At 36.1% G+C, this 21,230-nt stretch overlaps 1 protein-coding gene across 2 annotated transcripts in view; it reads left to right on the top strand.

Annotated features, from left to right (window-relative positions):
• Positions 1–21,230, top strand: part of LOC111158454 (regulator of microtubule dynamics 2) — a 55,289-nt gene that overhangs the window by 21,495 nt on the left and 12,564 nt on the right. For both annotated transcript variants that reach the window (XM_022520473.1, XM_022520474.1), the window contains exons 2-7: positions 592–766; positions 1,756–1,858; positions 5,731–5,791; positions 12,055–12,130; positions 13,005–13,082; positions 18,355–18,453. In XM_022520473.1, coding sequence (XP_022376181.1) covers positions 592–766; positions 1,756–1,858; positions 5,731–5,791; positions 12,055–12,130; positions 13,005–13,082; positions 18,355–18,453 — 592 coding nt within the window. The remainder of the gene's footprint in view (positions 1–591; positions 767–1,755; positions 1,859–5,730; positions 5,792–12,054; positions 12,131–13,004; positions 13,083–18,354; positions 18,454–21,230) is intronic.

Here is a 21,230-nt window from a genome sequence, read left to right on the forward strand (position 1 = left end):
ACCTGGGTGACACATTCGGTTAAACTTCTGCCTTCGGCTCAGGTCATGATCCCAGAGTCCTGGGTCTGAGTCCCATATTGGGCTCCTTGCTCAGCAAGGATCCTTTTCCTCCCTCTGCCTTCTGTTCCCCCTGCTTGTGTGCTCTCTCTCTCTGACAAATAAATAAATAAAATCTTAAAAAAAAAAAGGAAAAGAAAAAAGAAAATCTTTTGCTTCTAAGACTGAGAGATATTCACCTATTAATTTCTACTTAGAGTTTAGAAAATTATTTTTAACACTTAATTCCTTTTATCATCCTGAGTTAATTTTATAATATTATATTGTAGAGATTCAGTTTCATTGTTTTCCATAGGCATAGCCATTTTTTTTCCTGGCCCTTCCCTTCCTTTCCCAGTGATCTGACAGCCGAACTCCATCACACACCACAGCTCCATATGTGTGCCGATCTGCTTCATGCCTCTTTGATTTCATCAGTCACTCATCTGTTCTTGTATTCATAGCATACTGGCTTGTATTTTAAAAGAATCACTCTGGCTATTATAATATAACTTCCAAGAGATTTGATCATTATTTATTATTTCTGAATTTTAGGTATATTACAGCTAATACTGACACAGAAGAACAGAATTTTCCAGTCACTAAGGCATTTAACACACACATAGAGGAGTTAAATTTAGATGTCCTTCTTCAGAAGGCTGATAATTTACGTATGAATGAATGTAGCAAGTTGGAGAGTTTCGAACTACTTTGTGATCACAAAGAAAAGGTAAGAGATACGAGACAATAACGTTTGTATAATTTTGATTTTTAATTTTACCTGCAGTCCCATTCCTGTTATGACTGTAACAATTGTGTTACCTAAATGGTTGATGCAAAATTTTTCTATAATCTAACTGAAACTTTTAAAAAGTAAATTATAAGAGTTTATGAGGCTCTGAGATCATGAAAATGAGAACCGGAGATCAGATTATACACACCTATTTTTATTTGATTCTTATTAATTTGCCATATTTGATATGTACTTTATAACATAAAGAATATGACCTACTGCTTCTGTTGGGGCAGGAAAGCTACAATTTTAAGTTTTCTGTCTTAAGAGTTATTAGTGTAACAACCATCAGTTTCAGCATGTTTCTACTAATGGACATTTTTCAACATTTAACGTTGGGCTGACTTGAAAAAGCCCATACCTCCCACTACTACCACCAAAGAGAAAGAAAGAAACAAGGAAAGAAGGAAGGAAGGAAAGGAGGAAGGGAGGAGAGGAGGGAGGGAGGACATCTTTTCTGTGAGCAATTTAAGTCTTAAATCCTTCGTCTGAGGACTTAGCAACTCCAAACACAAAGATTGTGATTGTATTTGTAGGTAATTGAGGTTAAAAATGTGACTGCTCTTTTGAGTATATGTGATTTGTAATGCTCTCTGAGGCATTATATTGAAGGTAGATAACTTAGAAAGGAAAATAAAAAGAGGGAAAACTCACCAAGTCTGGCCCCTGTCCCTTCTCTCTTCCATGTTGGTGTAGAGCTAGTGTCTGCATAACCTTCCTTAGTTTTAAGATCCAAATGCAACACCATATTAAATCACATTTTGTAGCCATGAATATTTGAATTGAAAATGTTGTATGTACATGAATGGATTCAGTCATCCATAAATGTCAGTTCACCTGCCTACTTTTTTAAAAGTTGCAGGGGAAAACATTTATAGTCTTGTCAAGTTATTGAGTTAATCTAATATACAGTTCTATCTTTTCAGTTTAGAGATGAAATAGAGTTTATATGGCGGTTAGCTCGTGCTTATGGAGACATGTATGAGCTATCTACTAATGCAGAAGAAAAAAAACATTATGCTAATATCGGTAAGTATTTTGTAAAGATTGATTATCCTCAAGTGACAGTCATTATCTATAATAACCCATTAATGAATTTTAATCAAATTTAAATCACCTTAGCTAGAACCAATATGTTTAATTTATTTTAATATATCCTGTACTGAAAAATATACATAGTCTAAGGACAGAAAGGGTTTTGGTTGTTTTTTTTTTTTAAGATTTTATTTATTTATTTGACAGAGATCACATGTAGGCAGAGAGGCAGGCAGAGAGAGAGAGAAAAAGCAGGCTCTCCGCTGAGCAGAGAGCCTGATGCAGGGCTCGATTCCAGGACCGGGAGATCATGACCTGAGCTGAAGGCAGAGGCTTTAACCCACTGAGCCACCCAGCCCCGACAGAAAGGGTTTTTTAGGGCTAAAGTATATATTGTTTTAAATGTTTGAGCATATTAGAATATGCAACTGAAAAACTCAAATTTCAGATAATAAAGTTTATAAAAATCACAGAAAGACAAAACATTCAGAGGTAATATTTGAGGAGCAAAAGAGGCAGAAGATAGTTGTCTTCAGTACAATTAAAATAACCCTCCCTGATTACTATAAGGTAGAATTTCAGGGTTTTTTTCAATGCTTTTTTTACAAAGTTCATCTTGATAAAACAAGATTAGCCTTGAGTTGATCGTCATTTATGCTAAGGCATACAGTACCCGGTTGTTTATTATACTGTACTCTATACTTTTTTGCATATTTTTGAAATTTTCCATAGTAACAACAAAAGAAAAACAGCCGGGATATCAAATATTTATATATATAAATAATAAATACATAAATATAAGTATATAAATATATAGTATATATAAATATACACAAATGTATATTTAAATATATATAAATAATATAAATATATATATCTCACCTTGACTCTCATTAAATATCAAAACCCTTTCTTGCAAAAAGCCCTGTAGTTGCCATTTCTCTAAGCTTCAGCATAGTAATCTGACATCAGAATTTCTTTAATTCTTCTTTTATTCCAAACCTCCTCTTTTCCTACCTTTCTTTCTCTAAGATAGCATAAGGAAGAAACAGCAAAGCATAATAATACCACAGACCTCATTCCAGTCTCATTCACTGTCATTTTATTTATTTTTTTTAAAGTTTTTATTTATTTATTTGACAGACAGAGATCACAAGTAGGCAGAGAGGCAGGCAGAGAGAGGAAGGGAAGCAGGTTCCCCGCTGAGCAGAGAGCCCGATGCAGGGCTTGATCCCAGGACCCTGGGATCATGACCTGAGCCAAAGGCAGAGGCTTAACCCACTAAGCCACCCAGGCGCCCCCACTGTCATTTTAATTTCTAAGAAGGTAGTATCTTCAAACTCCTTGTAATTACATTCCTTCCATTTGTAGATTTCCTCCTCCAGTGACTTTTGCACAAAGAGAAAAAACTGATTTGTGTTTGTATCTACTGAGAAAGTCACGGGATATCCATGTAAACTGTTTCAACATTCATCGGTATCAGACACTTTTTATTTCCTGTATGCACTTGCCCTACCCTGGGCATCGAGATTCCTCCTGTGTGTGATAGGAAGTAGAAATGATAGCAAAATCACATGTTCTCAGACCCTAGACGAGCCGACGGCTTTGTTGGGGAAGCAGTATTATTGAAATAACCGTACATAAAAGGAAACAGATGGAAAGCCATTGTGAGGAAAGAGAATGCAGGACTTTAAGAGTAATAACAGCAAGGATATGATGGCAGGGGCTGGGGGGTCGAGGCAGGGAAGGCTTTCCTGGGGAAGTAAGAGTCTCTCATAGGTGAAATTACTTGGGATCTCTATTCTTAAATGTAGTAGAAGTTTGAGTTAATGAATGAGGTGGTAAAAATGGAAAAAGAAATGGGCTGGAGGAAATTGGGGGACAAAAATGAAACATAGATTGGAATAGGATCTATTTTAAAAAGAAACATTTATGATGTCATGGAAAAGGAGCGAAAGCCTCAAATGCATTCATTCAGATACTGAAATATATTAAAAAATAGTTCTTTTTCCTCTCCATTTAAGAAGTATTTATTGGAAATTACCATGTCCAGGAACAATGTTAAAATGAGGGGTGGAGGGTGAGAGAGAAGGGAGAGAAAAGGGAGGTGAATGTGATTAAGATGATGCTACATTAAGGAACTTGCTAGAAAGATCAACATTGAGGCAGCCCATCATACTTCAGGGTTCAGGTAGTGAGTACCTGGGAAAGGCAATGACAAAAATAGGCTTGAGCTGAGACCAGCGTTGGAGGACACTGGAGCTCCACATGAGGGAAGAGGAAGTACTGAATGTTATTCCCTATAATAGCGTATTTAAATTTTTTTTTTTTAAATGGTGCGGGAGGTGGTGCCTGAGTGACTTAGTCCGTTAAGAGTCTGCTTTTGGCTCAGATCATGATCCCAAGGTCCTGGAATCTAGTCCCGCACAAAGGGCTCCTTGCTCAGTGGGGAGCCTGCTTCTCCCTCTCCCTCTGCCTGCCCCCCACCCCACTTACTTGTGCTTTCTCCCTCTCTGTCAAATAAATAAATAAAAACTTAAAAAAAAAATAAAAAATAAAGTTGCTGTGCCAGGGGAAAATGTGATGGCTGAGGAGTGCAGAATTCTTTCCGTGCCCTCTCGCTGGGGTGGAGCCTTACACAGGCCTCTTTTGAAGTACTCTGATCATAATTTGTCTTCCAAACAAAATATGAATCTTATCTCTAAAGGAACATTATTAAATTGTCAGAATTAAAAGACCAATGTAAGTGTCTCAAATAGATCACAAAGTATGATGTCCTAAGGAAAACAGCTTTCCTATCGAACTTCTGCTGCATCAGTGAGGCTACAGAACTCGCCTGCCTACTACCAAGTGTCCTTTCCTAGTCTCAGGGTAATGGACTCTATTTCAGGCTTGTGGTTGTGCACTCAAAGCTATTTTTGCTCATTTGGCCAAGGAGGTAAAATAATTGATTTTGTTTCTAATATTTAAATGTATGTTTAAAACTGCTTTTCAATCATTTACTTAAAAATGATTTTAAATATATGTCTACGATTCAATGTCAGTATTAAAACACTTCACTTTGTAATTTTTTCTGGTTTTGGTAGATTTCTACACAGGATGGTTTTCTTCATGGATAGAGCTATCAAATACAGAGTGTACCACCTTAACATTAACAAATAGAATGGTTTTAGAATAAAAGATCCTTATTTATAAAGATTATCTCAACCACTTATTTGAAGAGCATTTCACAGATCCCTGGATATTCTCTTCAAGGCAACAGCAAAAACATGGAGCAGGGGAAAAGGAGATGGCACAAGACAAAGCAGCCCCTTTTAGAGAAGAATTTTCAGAATGTTCAGTTTTGTAACAAATGTTTTGACTTTTCAGGCCAATAGACAAACCTCTATCCAAAGCAATTATGACATTATGAAAAGCGATCCTAAAACTAAGGGAAATTATTTGGAATGATTATTTATGTACAGAGCCTGTTCCCTGGGAAGCCTTCCCTTTAGATGGAGTTAGCACTCTGTCCTCTGCCTCGCTCTCTCTTTCTTCATCTTGCTTTTAGTTTCTGCATCCATTTTCTTTGCTTTCAAATAATGATCAAATGACTTTTCTTGCACTTGGTTCCATCACTTAGTCCAGTGGACCTAAACTTGAGCATACAGCAGAATCTCTAGAGGCTAATTAAGACAGATTGCTGAGCCCAGACTTTGTTAGGGAATGAGTTCTCCCTTGTAGTCCCAGATTCACTTTTCTAACAAGTTCCCAGGTGATACTTCCAGTCTTGGGACCATATTTTCGGAACCACTGACTTAATTCAATAATCTACTCCTCCACCAACTCACGTGAAAGTACTAACTGTAAGTACATTTGTCTTTCAGGAAAGACATTAGGGGAGAGAGCTATCACTAGAGCACCCACGAATGGACATTGTCATCTGTGGTAAGTACATAGAACTTCTGTAGTCTTTTTAAACCTTCATATGCCTCTCTGTAAGTTACAATTGATTTTTAAGATATTATTGACCTGTTTCACCTGTCACATTCACTGAAAAATATATTTAGTGGATAGCACAGTAACTGTTTTTATTCTCGTGTATTTTATAGTATGTATATTTTAATATATTCAAAGTAAACTTTCACTGAAGATTTCATAGGTGAATCTACCAAGTGCAGTGCCTTTGAATGTGATAAATTCTAATTAAATATAATTTAATGTTTTGTTTGAAAACAAATATTGAATTGATACCATGTTTCTAAATGAAATGTAGGAAGAGTGCTTCAAAGAATAAAAGACTGTCACTCATTTCTTTTATCTTAATGAGTCCATGTGTACAAATCCTACATGTCAAAGAGAAGCCATTTTTAATATAAGGAATATAAGAAAGCTCAAACAAAGGGAATTTAATTCATTGGGTAGGTGAATATCCTTGGGGAAACAAATTTATTCTTGAATGCATTTTGTTTTGGATCCTTTGTATGTTTAGAATTATAAAACACAAATAAGAAATATATTGTTTTAAATTAACACTCTTTGGTTGCATTTTTTCTTTAAGATTTTATTTTTTTACTTATTTGAGAGAGAGAGAGAAAGAGCATGAGCAGGGTGAGGGGCAGAGGAAACTCCCTGATGAGCAGGGATCCCAGGACTCCAAGATCACAACTTGAGCAGAAAGCAGATGCTTCACCCACCAAGCCACCCAGGCACCCCTGTGGTTGCATTTTTACAACATCTTTTAGTTCCTTACAGCAATACAGGTACTTCAGGTGCTAGGAAGATAACAATAGTAAGTTAATTTATGACCCTTCTCTCAGACCTAGGTTTCCAGAAACCTACCGCTCTTCGGGATTATTTTTATTCTTCTGGAGCACTTTTAGGCAAAATCTCTCTCACAATGGCTCCCTTTCTGCAGGTCCACATTTGTCCCGCAGGAAATTCATTTTCATTCCACTGGCTAACTCTGAAATGCAGACCCATTTTCTCAAAGCAGAGCTGTTTCTTTACTCCGCCACCAGCAGGGGGAGCTCCACCCACACGCTCATCTTTAAGCTTCTCTGCTTAGGAGTCAAGGACATTTTTTTATGTCCCCTAAGGGACATAGGCCAAAGTAAAAACAGGTCTTTTGATCTGCTCTCACTTGGCTTAAGATGAGGTGCAAGCCTCCCTCCTGCCCCCTTCCATGAGAAGGTGGGAGTCAGAGCCCACTGTCCACCTATCTGCAAGAATCCTTCTTTACCTTCTCTTCTATAGCCTGGAGAAGGGCTCAGGGCAGAGCCCAGCAGAACCTGTCAGTCATTTCCTTAAGGTGTCATGCACGGGCAGTAGAGCTTCTGGCTTTAGGAATTGGAGCACCTAAAGTGAAGTATTGTTCTATGCCCCTGGTCCCTCTGCCACAACTCTAGCAGAAAGGCAGTTTTGCAGTTAACTTCCTGGTACTATCTTTAAGATCATTTCCCCAGTAAGTAAGGGTCTTGGCTATCATTTCTACAGCCAAATAGACCTTCTCATCTAATTTTTACATCAGTATTAATAAATGAACATAGGAATGCATTAAGGTACTTCTGTTCTTCTACTTTTAGTCATAACTGTAATGAATTTGTATTGATCAAGACACACACTCTTCATCTCCTTTGATACTGGAGGTTTGGGAGCTGGTTGACGAGGTTTAGGTGAAGAAAGAACCCCAAAGCCCTACTTACTCTTAACTCTGAGCTGCTCCTCATTTCCCTCCCGCTGCATTGCTCTTCCTCTGTTGTCCTTTTCCTTCTCCCACACATAGATCTGCGTCCATGAAAAATCACACTTAAAATATACAGTGGATTTCAGTCCTCAACTTGAGGGCATTTATCTATGTAAGCTTCAAATTTTCATAGAGGAATTTTCATAAGTCTTCCCTGGGGGCTACATAAGTACCTTGACATCTGTCTTGTAAGAAGAAATTATCCGGAACTCTGCCCTCATATCTACCGGGTCTGCTGTACATTAGTCCGGCTTCTTTGCTTTTGTTCATCTTATTTCACTTTTTGTTGTGAACAGATTGCCTTGTTTATAACTATGGTATTTGACTCCAAGTTTAAATCTTATACACACACACACACAGAGTAGTCATCCAACTGTGTTGCACATGTCATGTTCAGTATCAGTTTTAAATTTTTAAAAAAGTTAAAATCTAATCAGTTGGTAAAATTTGATAAATTCAAATGTCAATTTTATCTTAGTTCTTAGAATATATTATATTGTATGTAGTGAATACAAGAGTTTTCATTCAATTAAATAGTAGAGGCTTAGGGTAATGATAAAAGAAATTAAAAGTTTGACTTGAGAAGCAGTGGTTAAAATTTAGGTTAACTGATTCCATAATTAATTGTAATAAAAATATCATAAAAAGTCTTTTTTGGGGGCGCCTGGGTGGCTCAGTGGGTTGAAGCCTCTGCCTTCGGCTCAGGTCATGATCCCGGGGTTCTGGGATCGAGCCCCGCGTCGGGCTCTCTGCTTGGCGGGGAGCCTGCTTCCCCCTCTCTCTCTCTCTGCCTGCCTCTCTGCCTACTTGTGATCTCTGTCTGTCAAATAAATAAATAAAATCTTTAAAAAAAAAAAAAGTCTTTTTTGGGATGTTGAGACATTTTCTCATTCATTCAGCATAAATGACAAAGTACAGTCTGGGGCCGACTGCCTATTTTCGTAAATAGTTTTATTGGCCCACAGCCACACCTATGCATTTGTGCACAGCAGTGAAGTTTAATAGTTGCAACCTTGGCTGTCTGACCCCAAAGCCTAGAATGTTTGCTACAAATTCTGTTGTTTTTGTTGTATCCAGTCTAAAATACTTCTAGAACCGAGAGAGTAAAATCACTGTGGATTTAGTTTGTTAGCCCAATAGGCCTGACCTTAATTACAACTAATGTCTTACATATTTGTTGTGCTCTACTGTTCACAAAGTATATCTAAATGTTTACAGCACTCGAGTCACAGAGCAACCTGTTTCCACTTTATAGATAAGGATAAGCCAGGTAGTGTGTTTAGGGCGTCTGTTGTGGGGGGTATATGCTGATTAGTAAGCAAGAGTCACACAATAAATAGAAAAACAACAACCAGATCTCTTATTCCTAGATACTCAATATTTTTTCCTTTTACATTATTTTTCTACTGCTTTCCTACAGTGTAAATAGCATTTGTGCTGAATAAGAAGTATGCAGGGAAACTAATGGGGTAATTTTAGTAGTTAAAGCAGGAATGTCATTTATTAAAGATATATTCAATATCAATGCAAAGAAAATCGGAATTTTTGTCAAAGTATGTACTGTGAGAATGACCTCTAGATGGAGGTAATGGACCATGTTGTGAATTACCGTTCTTCAGCGTTCCCATCAACTTGAGACGTTTTAAATTACATGTTTAAAGATGAACAGCATAAAAGAACAAAAACACGCAGACATACAGAGACATAAGTGGAACTGATTGCCAAAAAAAGAAGTGATGATCCTTTGAGGTCAGGTGAACTTTGAACTTAGAATATGTAGGAAGATAAGCAATATTTTAGACTTTGAAGAAACAGACTTCAAGGGGTGCCTGGGTGGCTCAGTCAGTTAAGCATCCGATTCTTGATCTCAGCTCAGGGGGATAAAAAAGAAAGAAAGAAAGAAACAGACTTCAAAAAAGATTGTGAAAAGCATTAAGACTGATTATTTATAAGGGAAATATGTATATTTCATATAATGGTGTTCATTATATGAAATATGCATATATTCATTATATGAAATATGCATAAGTCATAGAGGGTTTTTTTTCCCTTTCTTTCTCACTCAGAGTAGCTTGGAGAGAGCATGCTGAGAGAGCAGTGTCGATGCCTAGGGCTGTGCATGGAGTTGTTCTGATGCTGACGTTTAACGGAATAGATGATTGATCCCAGCACTCTAGATCAGCGAACATAGATTCTTTTCTTTTGAGTCCAGCTCAAATATTTGGGTTTTTCTATAAATCTCTGGATGAGAAAGTTCAAACAGATTTTTCTAAATATGTGACATGATTTGTTTTTTATTTCTTTGCCAGCATGTAGAGTAGGGAAATTGAGCTGGTACATCTGGATTTAAGCAAGGCATTAATGTAAGTTTACTTACAACGTTCTTATGGACAAGATGCAGAAATGTGGGGAGGTCTCTGGGTTACCCACATAGAGAGAAGGTTTCAAGCCTTAGCTACTCAACAGAATAACTGTTGGCAACATCACTGTCAATCTGGAGGTGATTCTAGGGTTCCAGGTCTGTATCTTAGACACTGGTGTGTTCTGTAATTTTGTCAGTGGGTAAAGATAGAATAGGTACGTTTATAAAAGTTGCAAGTAACATGAAACTAGAAGAGGATGTATGATGAATGACAAAAGTAATTCAAAAGATTTTCACATGTGTGAGTTAACAGGTATAAATGTGGAAGGAGGGATGGAGAGAAAAGTGTCAACATTTGACTTAGGGAAAAACATGAGAATCTGAATAAAGCTTGGAGTTTCATTAATAATAATGTATTACTATTGGTACATTGTAAAAATTACGTATCAGTATTGCTTGACAGAATTGGTAGACTTGTGATAAATGTACTGTAATATGTAAACAGTACAAAATGTACAAAAAACAGTACAAAAATGTAATGTAATATGTAAACAGGAGAGAAAACAGAATATGGGTGTATGGGAACTCTCTGTACCATCTTTGCAACTTTCCTATAAATCTCAGGCTATTTTAAAATAAAAACTTACTTTTTTTAAAGTGGCCTAAGGTTTTAAGTCCAAGTGAATCAGAAAATGATAATGCCCATTAAAAAAATGGGAGCATTGGGGGAAATAGATGTATGGAATTCTGCTCCACTTTCTGGAACTCCCTGGGAGGAATGATAGAACAAAATGACAGAGAGCATTTCAAAAGACCCTGGTGAGGCTGGAGGTGACAGTAGCAGTTTTACAAGGAAACTCATGAGTCTTTCTCCAGTAATCTTTTCCTCCATGCTCGGTGTCTGGTGGGTGCAGAGAGCTGTGTGTAATGTAGTCTGATGATAGAATTTGTGAGTAGTAGTATCTCCTAATCTAGTTAGGCTCTCAGATTACTTTTGATAGGTTGATTTAGTTGTCATTCTTGTTTCTCCTATAGCAGATTTGGTTGATTATATGGAAACTGCAAATTCAGAGGTCAAACAAATCGTAACTGAAAAGTGACTGTTTTGTTGGTGTCATAAGTTATGTGAATTATGTCATCTTTTGTGTTCAGGAAGGGTCTTCCTGTTCCAGATTAAGAAAATTGTTCACTTCGTTTTTGTACTTGAAAGTTATGCTAATCTACAGGAATGATCAAGATAAATACCCAAAATTACATCTTTCATTTCAATTATGACAGTACAAGTAAAAATTAATGCTTACTCTTGAAATATTTAGGTAAGTGAATATTTTGCCTCAGACAGAAACACTCTGATATAAAGAGTAACACATCCCCAGATTTCAGAGTGAGCAAGTTGCTGAACAAGTATCACACCCAATTTATGTCAAATAATTATTGATGTAACTTTTGTATTCCCAGTGGGAAAAAAAAGTGAACAATTCATGGGATACGCTATTCTAGGTTGCAGTGTTTCAAGGAAGGATCGAAGGTCATGGGGAATTTTTCGGAAAAGTGTATTCTGAAACTACCTTTGATTTTGTTTTAGTCATGGTATTTATTTTTGTTTTCAAATGACATTAAGGGAGGCTGTGAAATTTTTATTTTTATTTTTATTAAGGAGGAGCAGGGATATGATGATACAATATATTTTTCAATTTATTACCTGTGTGACTAGACTTCTTCAGAGAGCCTCTTTGTGACTTTGATGTTGATGATGGTGATAGCAGCAACTCCTATTTCTCAGAACTCACTATGTGGCAGGTAGTATTCTAAGCAATTATGTGTTCGAGGTGTTCTGGCATACGTATGGGATGTATGAGATGGTGTTATTTTCCCCTTGTCATAGGTGAGGAAACTGGCCTCATGTTCATGTCAGGTATTTTTTTTATTTTGCATTTTATTTTTTTCATTTCATTTTCTTTTATCTTCATAAAGATGCCCTTGCATCTATATGAATACTTCTGTCAAATATTAATAAATGCTTTAGAAATATTTTCAAAATGTTATATTTGATGGTATTTGATTAAAAGTTCACACGCTCTCCACTGTTTTTATTCTTTTCAGGTATGCGGTTCTGTGTGGCTATGTATCTGAGTTTGAGGGCTTACAAAACAAAATCAACTATGGACATCGCTTCAAGGTATTTCTTGATATTAAAAATATTTTAATGGACCTATCTGTTTCCTTAAAAGATATAAATCAAATTATTCAATGAATTAATCTCAAGGAATTTATCTTTTTTATTTAAATGAAGTAACAGTCTTTACATTGTACCACACAAAAAAGAATGAAACTACTTGGGAATTTGAAGAATATTATTATTCTGGAACTTGAAAGTAGTCACATAGTAGACGAGTATTACTTGTTCAAAGACTGAGGATTAGTCTTTTGGTCATGAACTCACCAATATCATCAACATGATGGGGACTGATTAGTTAACATTTCTTGCATATTGATGTGGCAGGAGGAGTAGAATCCAATTGAAGGCTTAAACTTCACATGATGAGTGAATAAAACAGATAATGTACAGGTGCATTGTTTATAATGTGCCTGTAGCTTTGATAGCTCAATACAAGTGGTCAGGGTTTGTCTTCCAGCTCCTTATAGCCATTATAATAACGTCAGGGGAGTAGGTCCCTCCATCACCTAGTTCTGCTCTTCTTTCTCTCGTCATATCCCCATCATTTGATATTTGCAAGGATGCTTCCGAATGGTAAGTACTAGCTAGGCAAGACATGGGCAGACAAAAATGTCACTTGGACGTTTTCTATCTTTATAGTGACATTTGGCTTTAAATTATCCATTGCTTAATTAAATCATAGTCACAGTCTTTTTCTAGTTGCGGGCAGTCATTCCCAAAAATTGAATTATTGGTAAGACTTACTTGTATTAATGCTAAGGATTGAGGAGGAGGACCAAACAACACTGTAAAGCCCCTTTGAATTGACTAGGCACACTTCCATTCATCACTGCCTGAAATCTGAGAGATGGTATTTGTTTTGTTTTTCTTTCAGGAACATCTAGATAAAGCAATCCAATTTTTACCTGAAGAACCCTTTTTGTATTACCTCAAAGGAAGATACTGTTATACTGTGAGCTGAATGTTTCTATCTATAAGTCTTGTTTAAATATACTATGATTATGGGATATATTTCCAGTGACTTATTCTTTCTTTAAGTGTTTTACCTAGTGCCTACTGTAGGGAAAATGATAAAATCAGTACCTATTTTATGAATGTATGATTGATTTGTTTGTATACTGTGTTACATACAGTATGTAACTTTTATATACACATATATATCTGTGTTTTCCCCTGACCCCCTCTCTGTTTCCCCTGGCAGCAATCACATGTCCCCTTTGTGCTCTCAGTTGTTGGTCAGCCTCCTATAGGCATGTGCTCTGTGTTGGTGTACTACTCTTTGTTTTGTGAGAGGACTGTTTCATTTATCAGTGTGTTGAACATAAATTATGTGCCCACTGTTCTTGTCTTCAAAGAACTGAATTTAGAAAGACACTTGAAACATACAGAAATAAATCAAGACAGCTGGCGAGTCTGAGATCCAGTGTCTTAAATGACATTAGTTTATAGAAAATTAACAGAATGTGAAAATCTATCTTAAGAGATGCATGAAAAATTATGCTGAAGAGAAATGCTATTTCTGAATGAGGAAATTAGCATAAGCAAAAGAGGAAGCTTTTTAATTGTGGTTTGAGGTTTAGGAATGGAGAAGGAAGCTCTTTTATTGAACACCTGCTATGTATCAAATGTGCAGTTTATACTTTGTATTTCTTATCCCCTTTAATCCTTGAAACAGCTCTGTAAGCAGTTTTTATTGTGCCAGTTTTAGATATTGAGAACCTGAGTCTTCATTAAGGTACAAGACTCCACAGGCTTAAAAACCATTGACCCAACCTCACATGAGTCTGGGGCTTGAATGTACGTTATTTGTTTAGGCTTAAAAGAAAAAATCTGGGGGCGCCTGGGTGGCTCAGTGGGTTAGGGCCTCTGGCTTCAGCTTAGGTCATGATCCCAGGGTCCCGGGATCAAGCCCCGCATCGGGCTCTCTGCTCGGCGGGGAGCCTGCTTCCCCCTCTCTCTGTCTCTGCCTGCCTCTCTGCCTACTTGTCATCTCTCTCTCTGTCAAATAAATTTTAAAAATCTAAAAAAAAAAAGAAAAAATCCGGAAAGACCACATCTACACAGAGGTTAAATAACATGCAATTAAACAATGAATGGATCAACCAAGAAATCAAAGAAGAAATAAAAAAATATATATGGAGACAAATGAAAATGAAAACACAATGATCCAAAATCTTTGAGATGCAGCACAAGTGATTGTAAGAGGGACGTGTATAGCAACACAGGCCTACCTCAAGAAGCAAGAAAGATTTCAAACAACCCAACCTTATACCTAAAAGAGCTGAAAAAAAAGAGCAAAACCCAAATCCAGCAGAAGGAAGGAAATAATGATTAGAGCAGAAATAAATGATATTGAAACAAGAAAGAAAGAAAGAAAATAGAACAGATCAGTGAAATTAGGATTGACTCTTTGAACAGATAAGCAAAATTGATCAATCGCTGGCCAGACTGATCCAAAAAAAAAGAACTCAAACAAAATCAGAAACGAAAGAGAAGAAATAACTGACAGCACAGAAATACAAAGGATTATAAGAGAATATTATGAAAAATTATATGCCAACAAACTGGACAACCTAGAAGAGATGGATAAATTCATAGACACATATAATCTACTGAAACTGAAAGAGGAAGAAATAGAAAATTTGAACAGACCAATTACCAGCAATGAAATTGAATCAATAATCAAAAAACTCCCAACCAAAAAAGTCCAGATGTCTTCACAGGTGATTCTATCATATATTTAGAGAAGAGCTAATATCTATTCTTCTCAAACTTTTCCAAAAAATAAAATAAGAAGGAACACTCCTGAATTCATTCTAATAGGTCAGCATTATCCTGGTTTCAAAACTAGATAAAGACAAACAACAAAAAGAACTACGGGCTAATATCTCTGGTGAACATAGATGCAAAAATCCTCAACAAAATATTAGCAAGACAAATCCATCAATACATTCAAAAATCATTCACTGTGATCAATGGGATTTATTTCTGGAATGCAAGGGTGGTTCGGTATTTGCAAATCAACCAGTGTGATATATCACATTATTAAGAGAAAGGATAAAAACCATATGATCATTTCAATAGATGCAGAAAAACCATTTGACAGAGTACAATATCCATTCATGATAAAACCCTCAACAAAGTTGGTTTAGAGGGAACATACCTCAACATAATAATGGCCTTATGTGAAAAATCCACAGTTAACATTATACTCAATGGTGAAAAACTGAGAGCTTTTCACCTAAGATTAGAAACAAGACAAGGATGTCCATTCTCACTACTTTTATTCAGCATAGTACTGGAAGTCCTAGCCATAGCAATCAGATAAGAGGAAGAAATAAAAGTCTTCCAAAATGGTAAGAAGTAAAAGTTTCACTATTCACAGATGAGATGATACTATATATAGAAAACCTTAAGGATGACACCAAAAAACTACTAGAACTGATAAATGAATTCAGTAAGCTCACAGGATAGAAAATCCCCATGTAGAGAAATCCATTGCATTTCTAAAAAGCAAAAAGAAAAATTAAGAAAACAATCCCATTTACAATTACAAAAATAATAAAATACCTAGGAATAAACTTAATCAAAGGGTAAAAAACCTGTATTCTGAAAACTATAAAATAATTGTTGAAAGAATTAAAGATGATCTAAAGAAATGGTAAGACATTCCATGCTTATGGATTGAAAGAACAAATATTGTCAAACTGGCTATACTACCCAAAGTAATATATGGACTTAATGCAATCCCTAGTCAAGTACCAACAGCATTTTTCACAGAACTAGAACAAACAATCCTAAACTTTGTATGGAACCACCCAAATAGCCAAAGCAATCTTGAAAAAGAAAAACAAAACTGGTGTTATCACAATTCCAGGTTTCAAGTTATATTACAAGTAATCAAAACAGTATGTTACTTACACAAAAATAGACTTGTAGATCAATAGAACAGAATAGAAAGCCTAAAAGTAAACCCACAATTACATGGTCACTTAATCTTCAACAAAGGAGACAAGAATATACAATGGGAAAAAGTCTCTTCAACAAATGGTGTTGGGAAAACTGGACAGCTACATGCAAAAGAATGAAACTGGACCACTTTCTTACATCATATACCAAAAAACTCAAAATGGACTAAAGACCTAAATGTGAGGCCTGAAACCATAAAAATCATAGAAGGGAGCATCGATAGTAATTTCTCTGACACTGACCATAACAGCGTCTTTCTAGATTTGTCTCCTGAGGCAAAGAAAACAGCAAAAATAAACTATTGGGTCTACATCAAAATAAAGCATTTCTGCACAGCAAAGGAAACAACCAACAAAACTAGAGACAACCTACTGAATGGAAAAGATATTTGCAATTGATGTATCCAATAAAAGATTAGTGTCCAAAATACGTAAAAGAACTGATACAACTCAACACTCAAATAATCCAGTTTAAAAATGGGCAGAAGAATGAACAGATATGTCTCCAAAGAAGACATCCAGATGGCCAACAGACACATTTGGAAAGATGTTCAACATCACTCATTGTCAGGGAAATGTAAATCAAAACCACAATGAAATATAACCTCACATCCAGCAGAATGCCTAAAATCAAAAACACAAGAAATAACAAGTATTGGTGAGGATGTAGAAAAATAGGTACCCTTGTGCACCATTGGTGGGAATGGAAACTGGTGAACTACCCTATGATCCAGTAATCACACTACTGGGTACACAAAGAATTCAAAAACTTTAATTCGAAGTGATACATGGACCCCAATGTTCATTGTAACCTATTTTCAATAGCCAAATTATGGAAGCAACCTAAGTGTCCATCAATAGATGAATAGATAAAGAAGTGGTATAGTATGAATGAATATTATTCATTCACATGAATGAATATTATTCAGCTATAGAAAAGAATGAAGTCATGCCATTTGCAGCAACATGGATTGGAACTAGACTATAATGCTAAGCAAAATATATTATATATTAAACTATATTAGTTTATATATATATATATATATAATTTTATACGTAAAATTTTAAATAATTATATATATAATTTATATTAATCAATTATATATAATTTTACATATATAGTTTATATAATTTATATATAATATATATAAATTATATATTAAACTATAATCACTATACATTATATATTAAACTATATTAGTTTATATGTATATATAATTTTTATATATAAAATTATAAATTATATATATAATTTATATTAATTATATATAATTTTATATATATAGTTTATATAATTTATATATAATATATATAAATTATATATTAAACTATAATCACTATACCACAAAATAAGTCAGTCAGAGAAAGACAAATACCATATGCTTTCACTCATGTGTGGAATATAAGAAACAAAACAAATGAATAAGGGAACTAAAAAGAGACAAACAAAAAACAGACTCTAAACTACAGAGAATAAGTAGCTGGTTATCAGGGGTGAGGTGAGTGAGAAAGACAAAGGGGACGAAGAGCACACTTCTCTTGTAGAACAGCAAGTGACATACAGAATTGTTGAATCAGTGTATTGTACACCTGAGAAGAACAGAACACTGTATGTTAACTACATTGGAATTAAAATGGGGGGGAGGAAGCAAAGAATAAATGATAATATGAATTTTGATTTTGGTGGTTATTGGTTAAAAAAATTTTCTCCTGAATTGTGAATATGTATCCTGGGCCCTCACTCTGTACTCCCTCTGGGTTAAAGATCCTTGTTCTATTTACATTTCTGAGATGCTGTGTTCTGGGTCAGGTTGGCCGCAGGGAGTAGGCAGGAAGGAACCCAAGGTGGGGACTGGTAGGTCCTACACTCTGAAAAGAAATACTGTGTGGGGGAAAAAAAAAAAAAAGTAATACTGTGTGGTCATCTCAGAATCTTGAATCGTATAAACAAACAGGATCAGCAGTATTCCACATCCCTTTCTCTGTCTGAACACAAATCTTACCGTGAGTATTTCAGATTGATTTGGTAACCAGTGCTTTTAGAGCTCACGGTTTGTTAGAACTATAAAAAAGGGAAGGTAAAATATTAATACCGTAAAGATGATCTCTGTCATATATGTTACTTATGGAGATGTTTATATTTATATATTCTATGCATATACATTCATATACACCTGGACACGCATGTCTGAGGAGAGACGATTGATTCAAAAGTTGATCAACTTTCTAAGAATGATGTCGCCTCCCTGTTTGCAGGTCTCAAAACTGAGCTGGATTGAGAAAAAGATGGCCGCTACTCTGTTTGGAAAAATACCATCCTCAACTGTAGAAGAAGCTTTGCAAAATTTCCTTAAGGTATATTTTGTCTGTCTGTTATTTTAGTATCAGACTGGCTCCAACCTGCACCAATCCCTCCTATGCTTCTCCATGCGTAGATCTCTAACAAAAGCCCCAGGTTGAATCCTAGTTTTGAGGTGTCCAGACTGCTTCCTAGAGCAGTTAGTTATGTCTTAGGTCCTAGGGGCACAACCCTTGCTACCAAATCCAGGAGTTGCTCTCTGGGTCGTGTGAGTATGTACAAAAGCATTCATGCCCTGATTATTAGACTTGTTCCAAAATACTCCCAATTAGCCTAATACAGAAGCAATTTAATCTTGAAGAACTAAAAGATATCAAAGAGGAAAGTTATTATTTTCCATAAGTTGCAGACAGTTCTATGGAACACAGGGCATCAGATCAAACCAGTATTTTCATTCCTGTCTTAAAATGTATAATTGCAATGTTGATAAAACTCTAAACAGTAATAACGTGTGTGTGTATATAATCAAGTTCCTGGTGGGCTCATCCTTTTATCTTTCTCTGGGAGCAATTATAGAATCTTACAGACACTCAGATGCCTTTTCTTTCCTTATTTACCTTTTCAGATTTGTAACAATGTAGACAAAAATCAGGCTCTAAACTGTATTGTCCAACATATACATGCTCATACTTTTTTGTTGTATCTTAGGGTTTGATTTTGTAGAACGAAGAGGGAATTCAACAGATTTCATTGCACTTTCCATTTCTGACTGAATGGTTAGCGGCTACCTACAACGCCCTGTGGAAAAAATAAGTGTTCTGAGATCAAGCATGAGCCCATTAGAAAAGAGTGCAGGGTATAAAAGCACAGGGGCCAAACATGTCTTATTTTTTTATTTAATGTGATCTTTTTTATTTTATAAAAAAGGAAAGCAAGGAACTTAATTTTTTCTACTGTCACACAGTGGCAGGCCAAAATATGCATGTAGTCTAAGGCTGTGTCTTCACATCTTTTATCTACCACTGAGAATTAGTTCTTTCATTTTATATTTTATAAGAATATAGATCATGGTATATTTAAGATAATTCATAGAAGGTGCTAAGCTAATTAGGAAAAATGTCATTTGGACTTGAAACTCATTTCTTCATAGTATCAAAGTTATAAATGGGGGCTCAGGTTTTCAGGATGTTGCACAGAAGTTCTTCAGGTGCTAATGTACTCAAAATACTACCCAGATAAAATAAATGATCAGAGGCCCAATAATGTAGAGGTAAGGATTGCAACCTTACCTCTGCAACCTTACCTCTGGTTAACCAGACCACCTGGTTAAATCTCAGTTCTGCCACTTACCAACTGATTAACGCTGGACTGGTTTCTTAACTTCTCTCTCCATTTAATCAATGACATGGAGATAATAGTACCTGACTCATAGCATAGTTGTGAAGATTCAATAAGTTAATACAAGGAAATTGCTTAGAGAGTGCCCTGTACCTAGTAAGCCCAATAACGGTCATAGAATTTTAACTCCATTAAATTGTATATACCTTGGCCAACCATCTTGGGGACCTCACCATTCAGTCGTGACTTAAATTCTGTCTGAAAATGCATTTTGTGGTATTTGTTGAGGGAGTGAGAAGGCATAAGGAAAGCTTCTCCCTGTATTGACTGCCACAGCGAAGGGTCCTGAGGAGCCCAAGGTGCTAAGTTCGAAGGCTGGGGTAAGTAAGAACACTGCGGGGTGGAGGGGAAAGAACTTCGATCCCGTACCCAAGGGGAGTCCACAACCCTTGGTCCCAGCAGCAGGTTGGGGTTTTGGACCCCAGACTGTAGAACTCCTGTCCCCAACTCTGTCCCCGCAAAGAGGTTCACAGGGGCCAGGAATGTGTCCCCAGGCCATCCAGCTCAGTCCTGTAGAGATCTGGAGCACGGGCATTAGAATCAGACAGTTTGAGACCTAAGTCTTTTCCCGTCCATATAACCTAGCCATGTTTCTTTATTTCTCTTAATCTTAAATTCTTCATCTGTAAAGCAGGTGTAATAATACCCACTTTATATGGTTTTTGTGACGATACGTAAAATAGTTCATGTAAGTTTCTTAGCTCAGGATCTAGCACCTTAAGTTCTCTAACTGAAAGTAAATGTTAGCTGCTATTATTTTGCTCTTATAACTGGTGAAGTCTGATCCTCCTCAGTGTCACAGCATCTTGGGAGGTGGTTGTAAACCAGGGCCATTATGAATAAAGCTTCTATGAACATTCATTTGCAAGCTTTTAGGTAGAAATGTTTAAAGTTTCTTTGCTAAGTTACCTTAGCAAAAGGAATGGACTTGAGTCATAAGGGAAGTATTTTAAAAGCTTGATCAGTGTTTTTAAAGCTCTCAGAGCTCTTCCTGTGCAGCCCATGGCATGGTTGAGAACCCAGTGCCTTGAGTATGTGTGGTAGGATAGCAGGTGTAGCAATGTTGGGGAATCGGTGGCCCTGGTCTCCCCTGCTGTTTGCAACATATGATCTCTGGATCCCCCCCTTAGTGGTTTTACCACCTGCAGAGCCTTCATCTGTGTCCTGATATGATGGAGGGAAGCTGCCTGAGGTTATGAGATGTTCTTAAAACACCACTGGTTTATTCAGTAATGTTTATTAACCACATAGCTGGTAACAGATACAGAAATGATCAGCACAGCTCCTGCCTCCAGGGAACTTGTACAACCAAGACCAAGTTAACTACAATATTCAGTATTATTATTGAGTATTATTATTATTGCATTATAGTATTATAGAGTATATTGTTATTATATCACTGTGTTATTATAGAGTATTATTATAGAGTGTTCTA

Source organism: Enhydra lutris, unplaced genomic scaffold (genome assembly GCF_002288905.1).
Source record: "Enhydra lutris kenyoni isolate GAN:26980312 unplaced genomic scaffold, ASM228890v2 scaffoldscaffold59, whole genome shotgun sequence".
Lineage (NCBI taxonomy): Eukaryota > Metazoa > Chordata > Mammalia > Carnivora > Mustelidae > Enhydra > Enhydra lutris.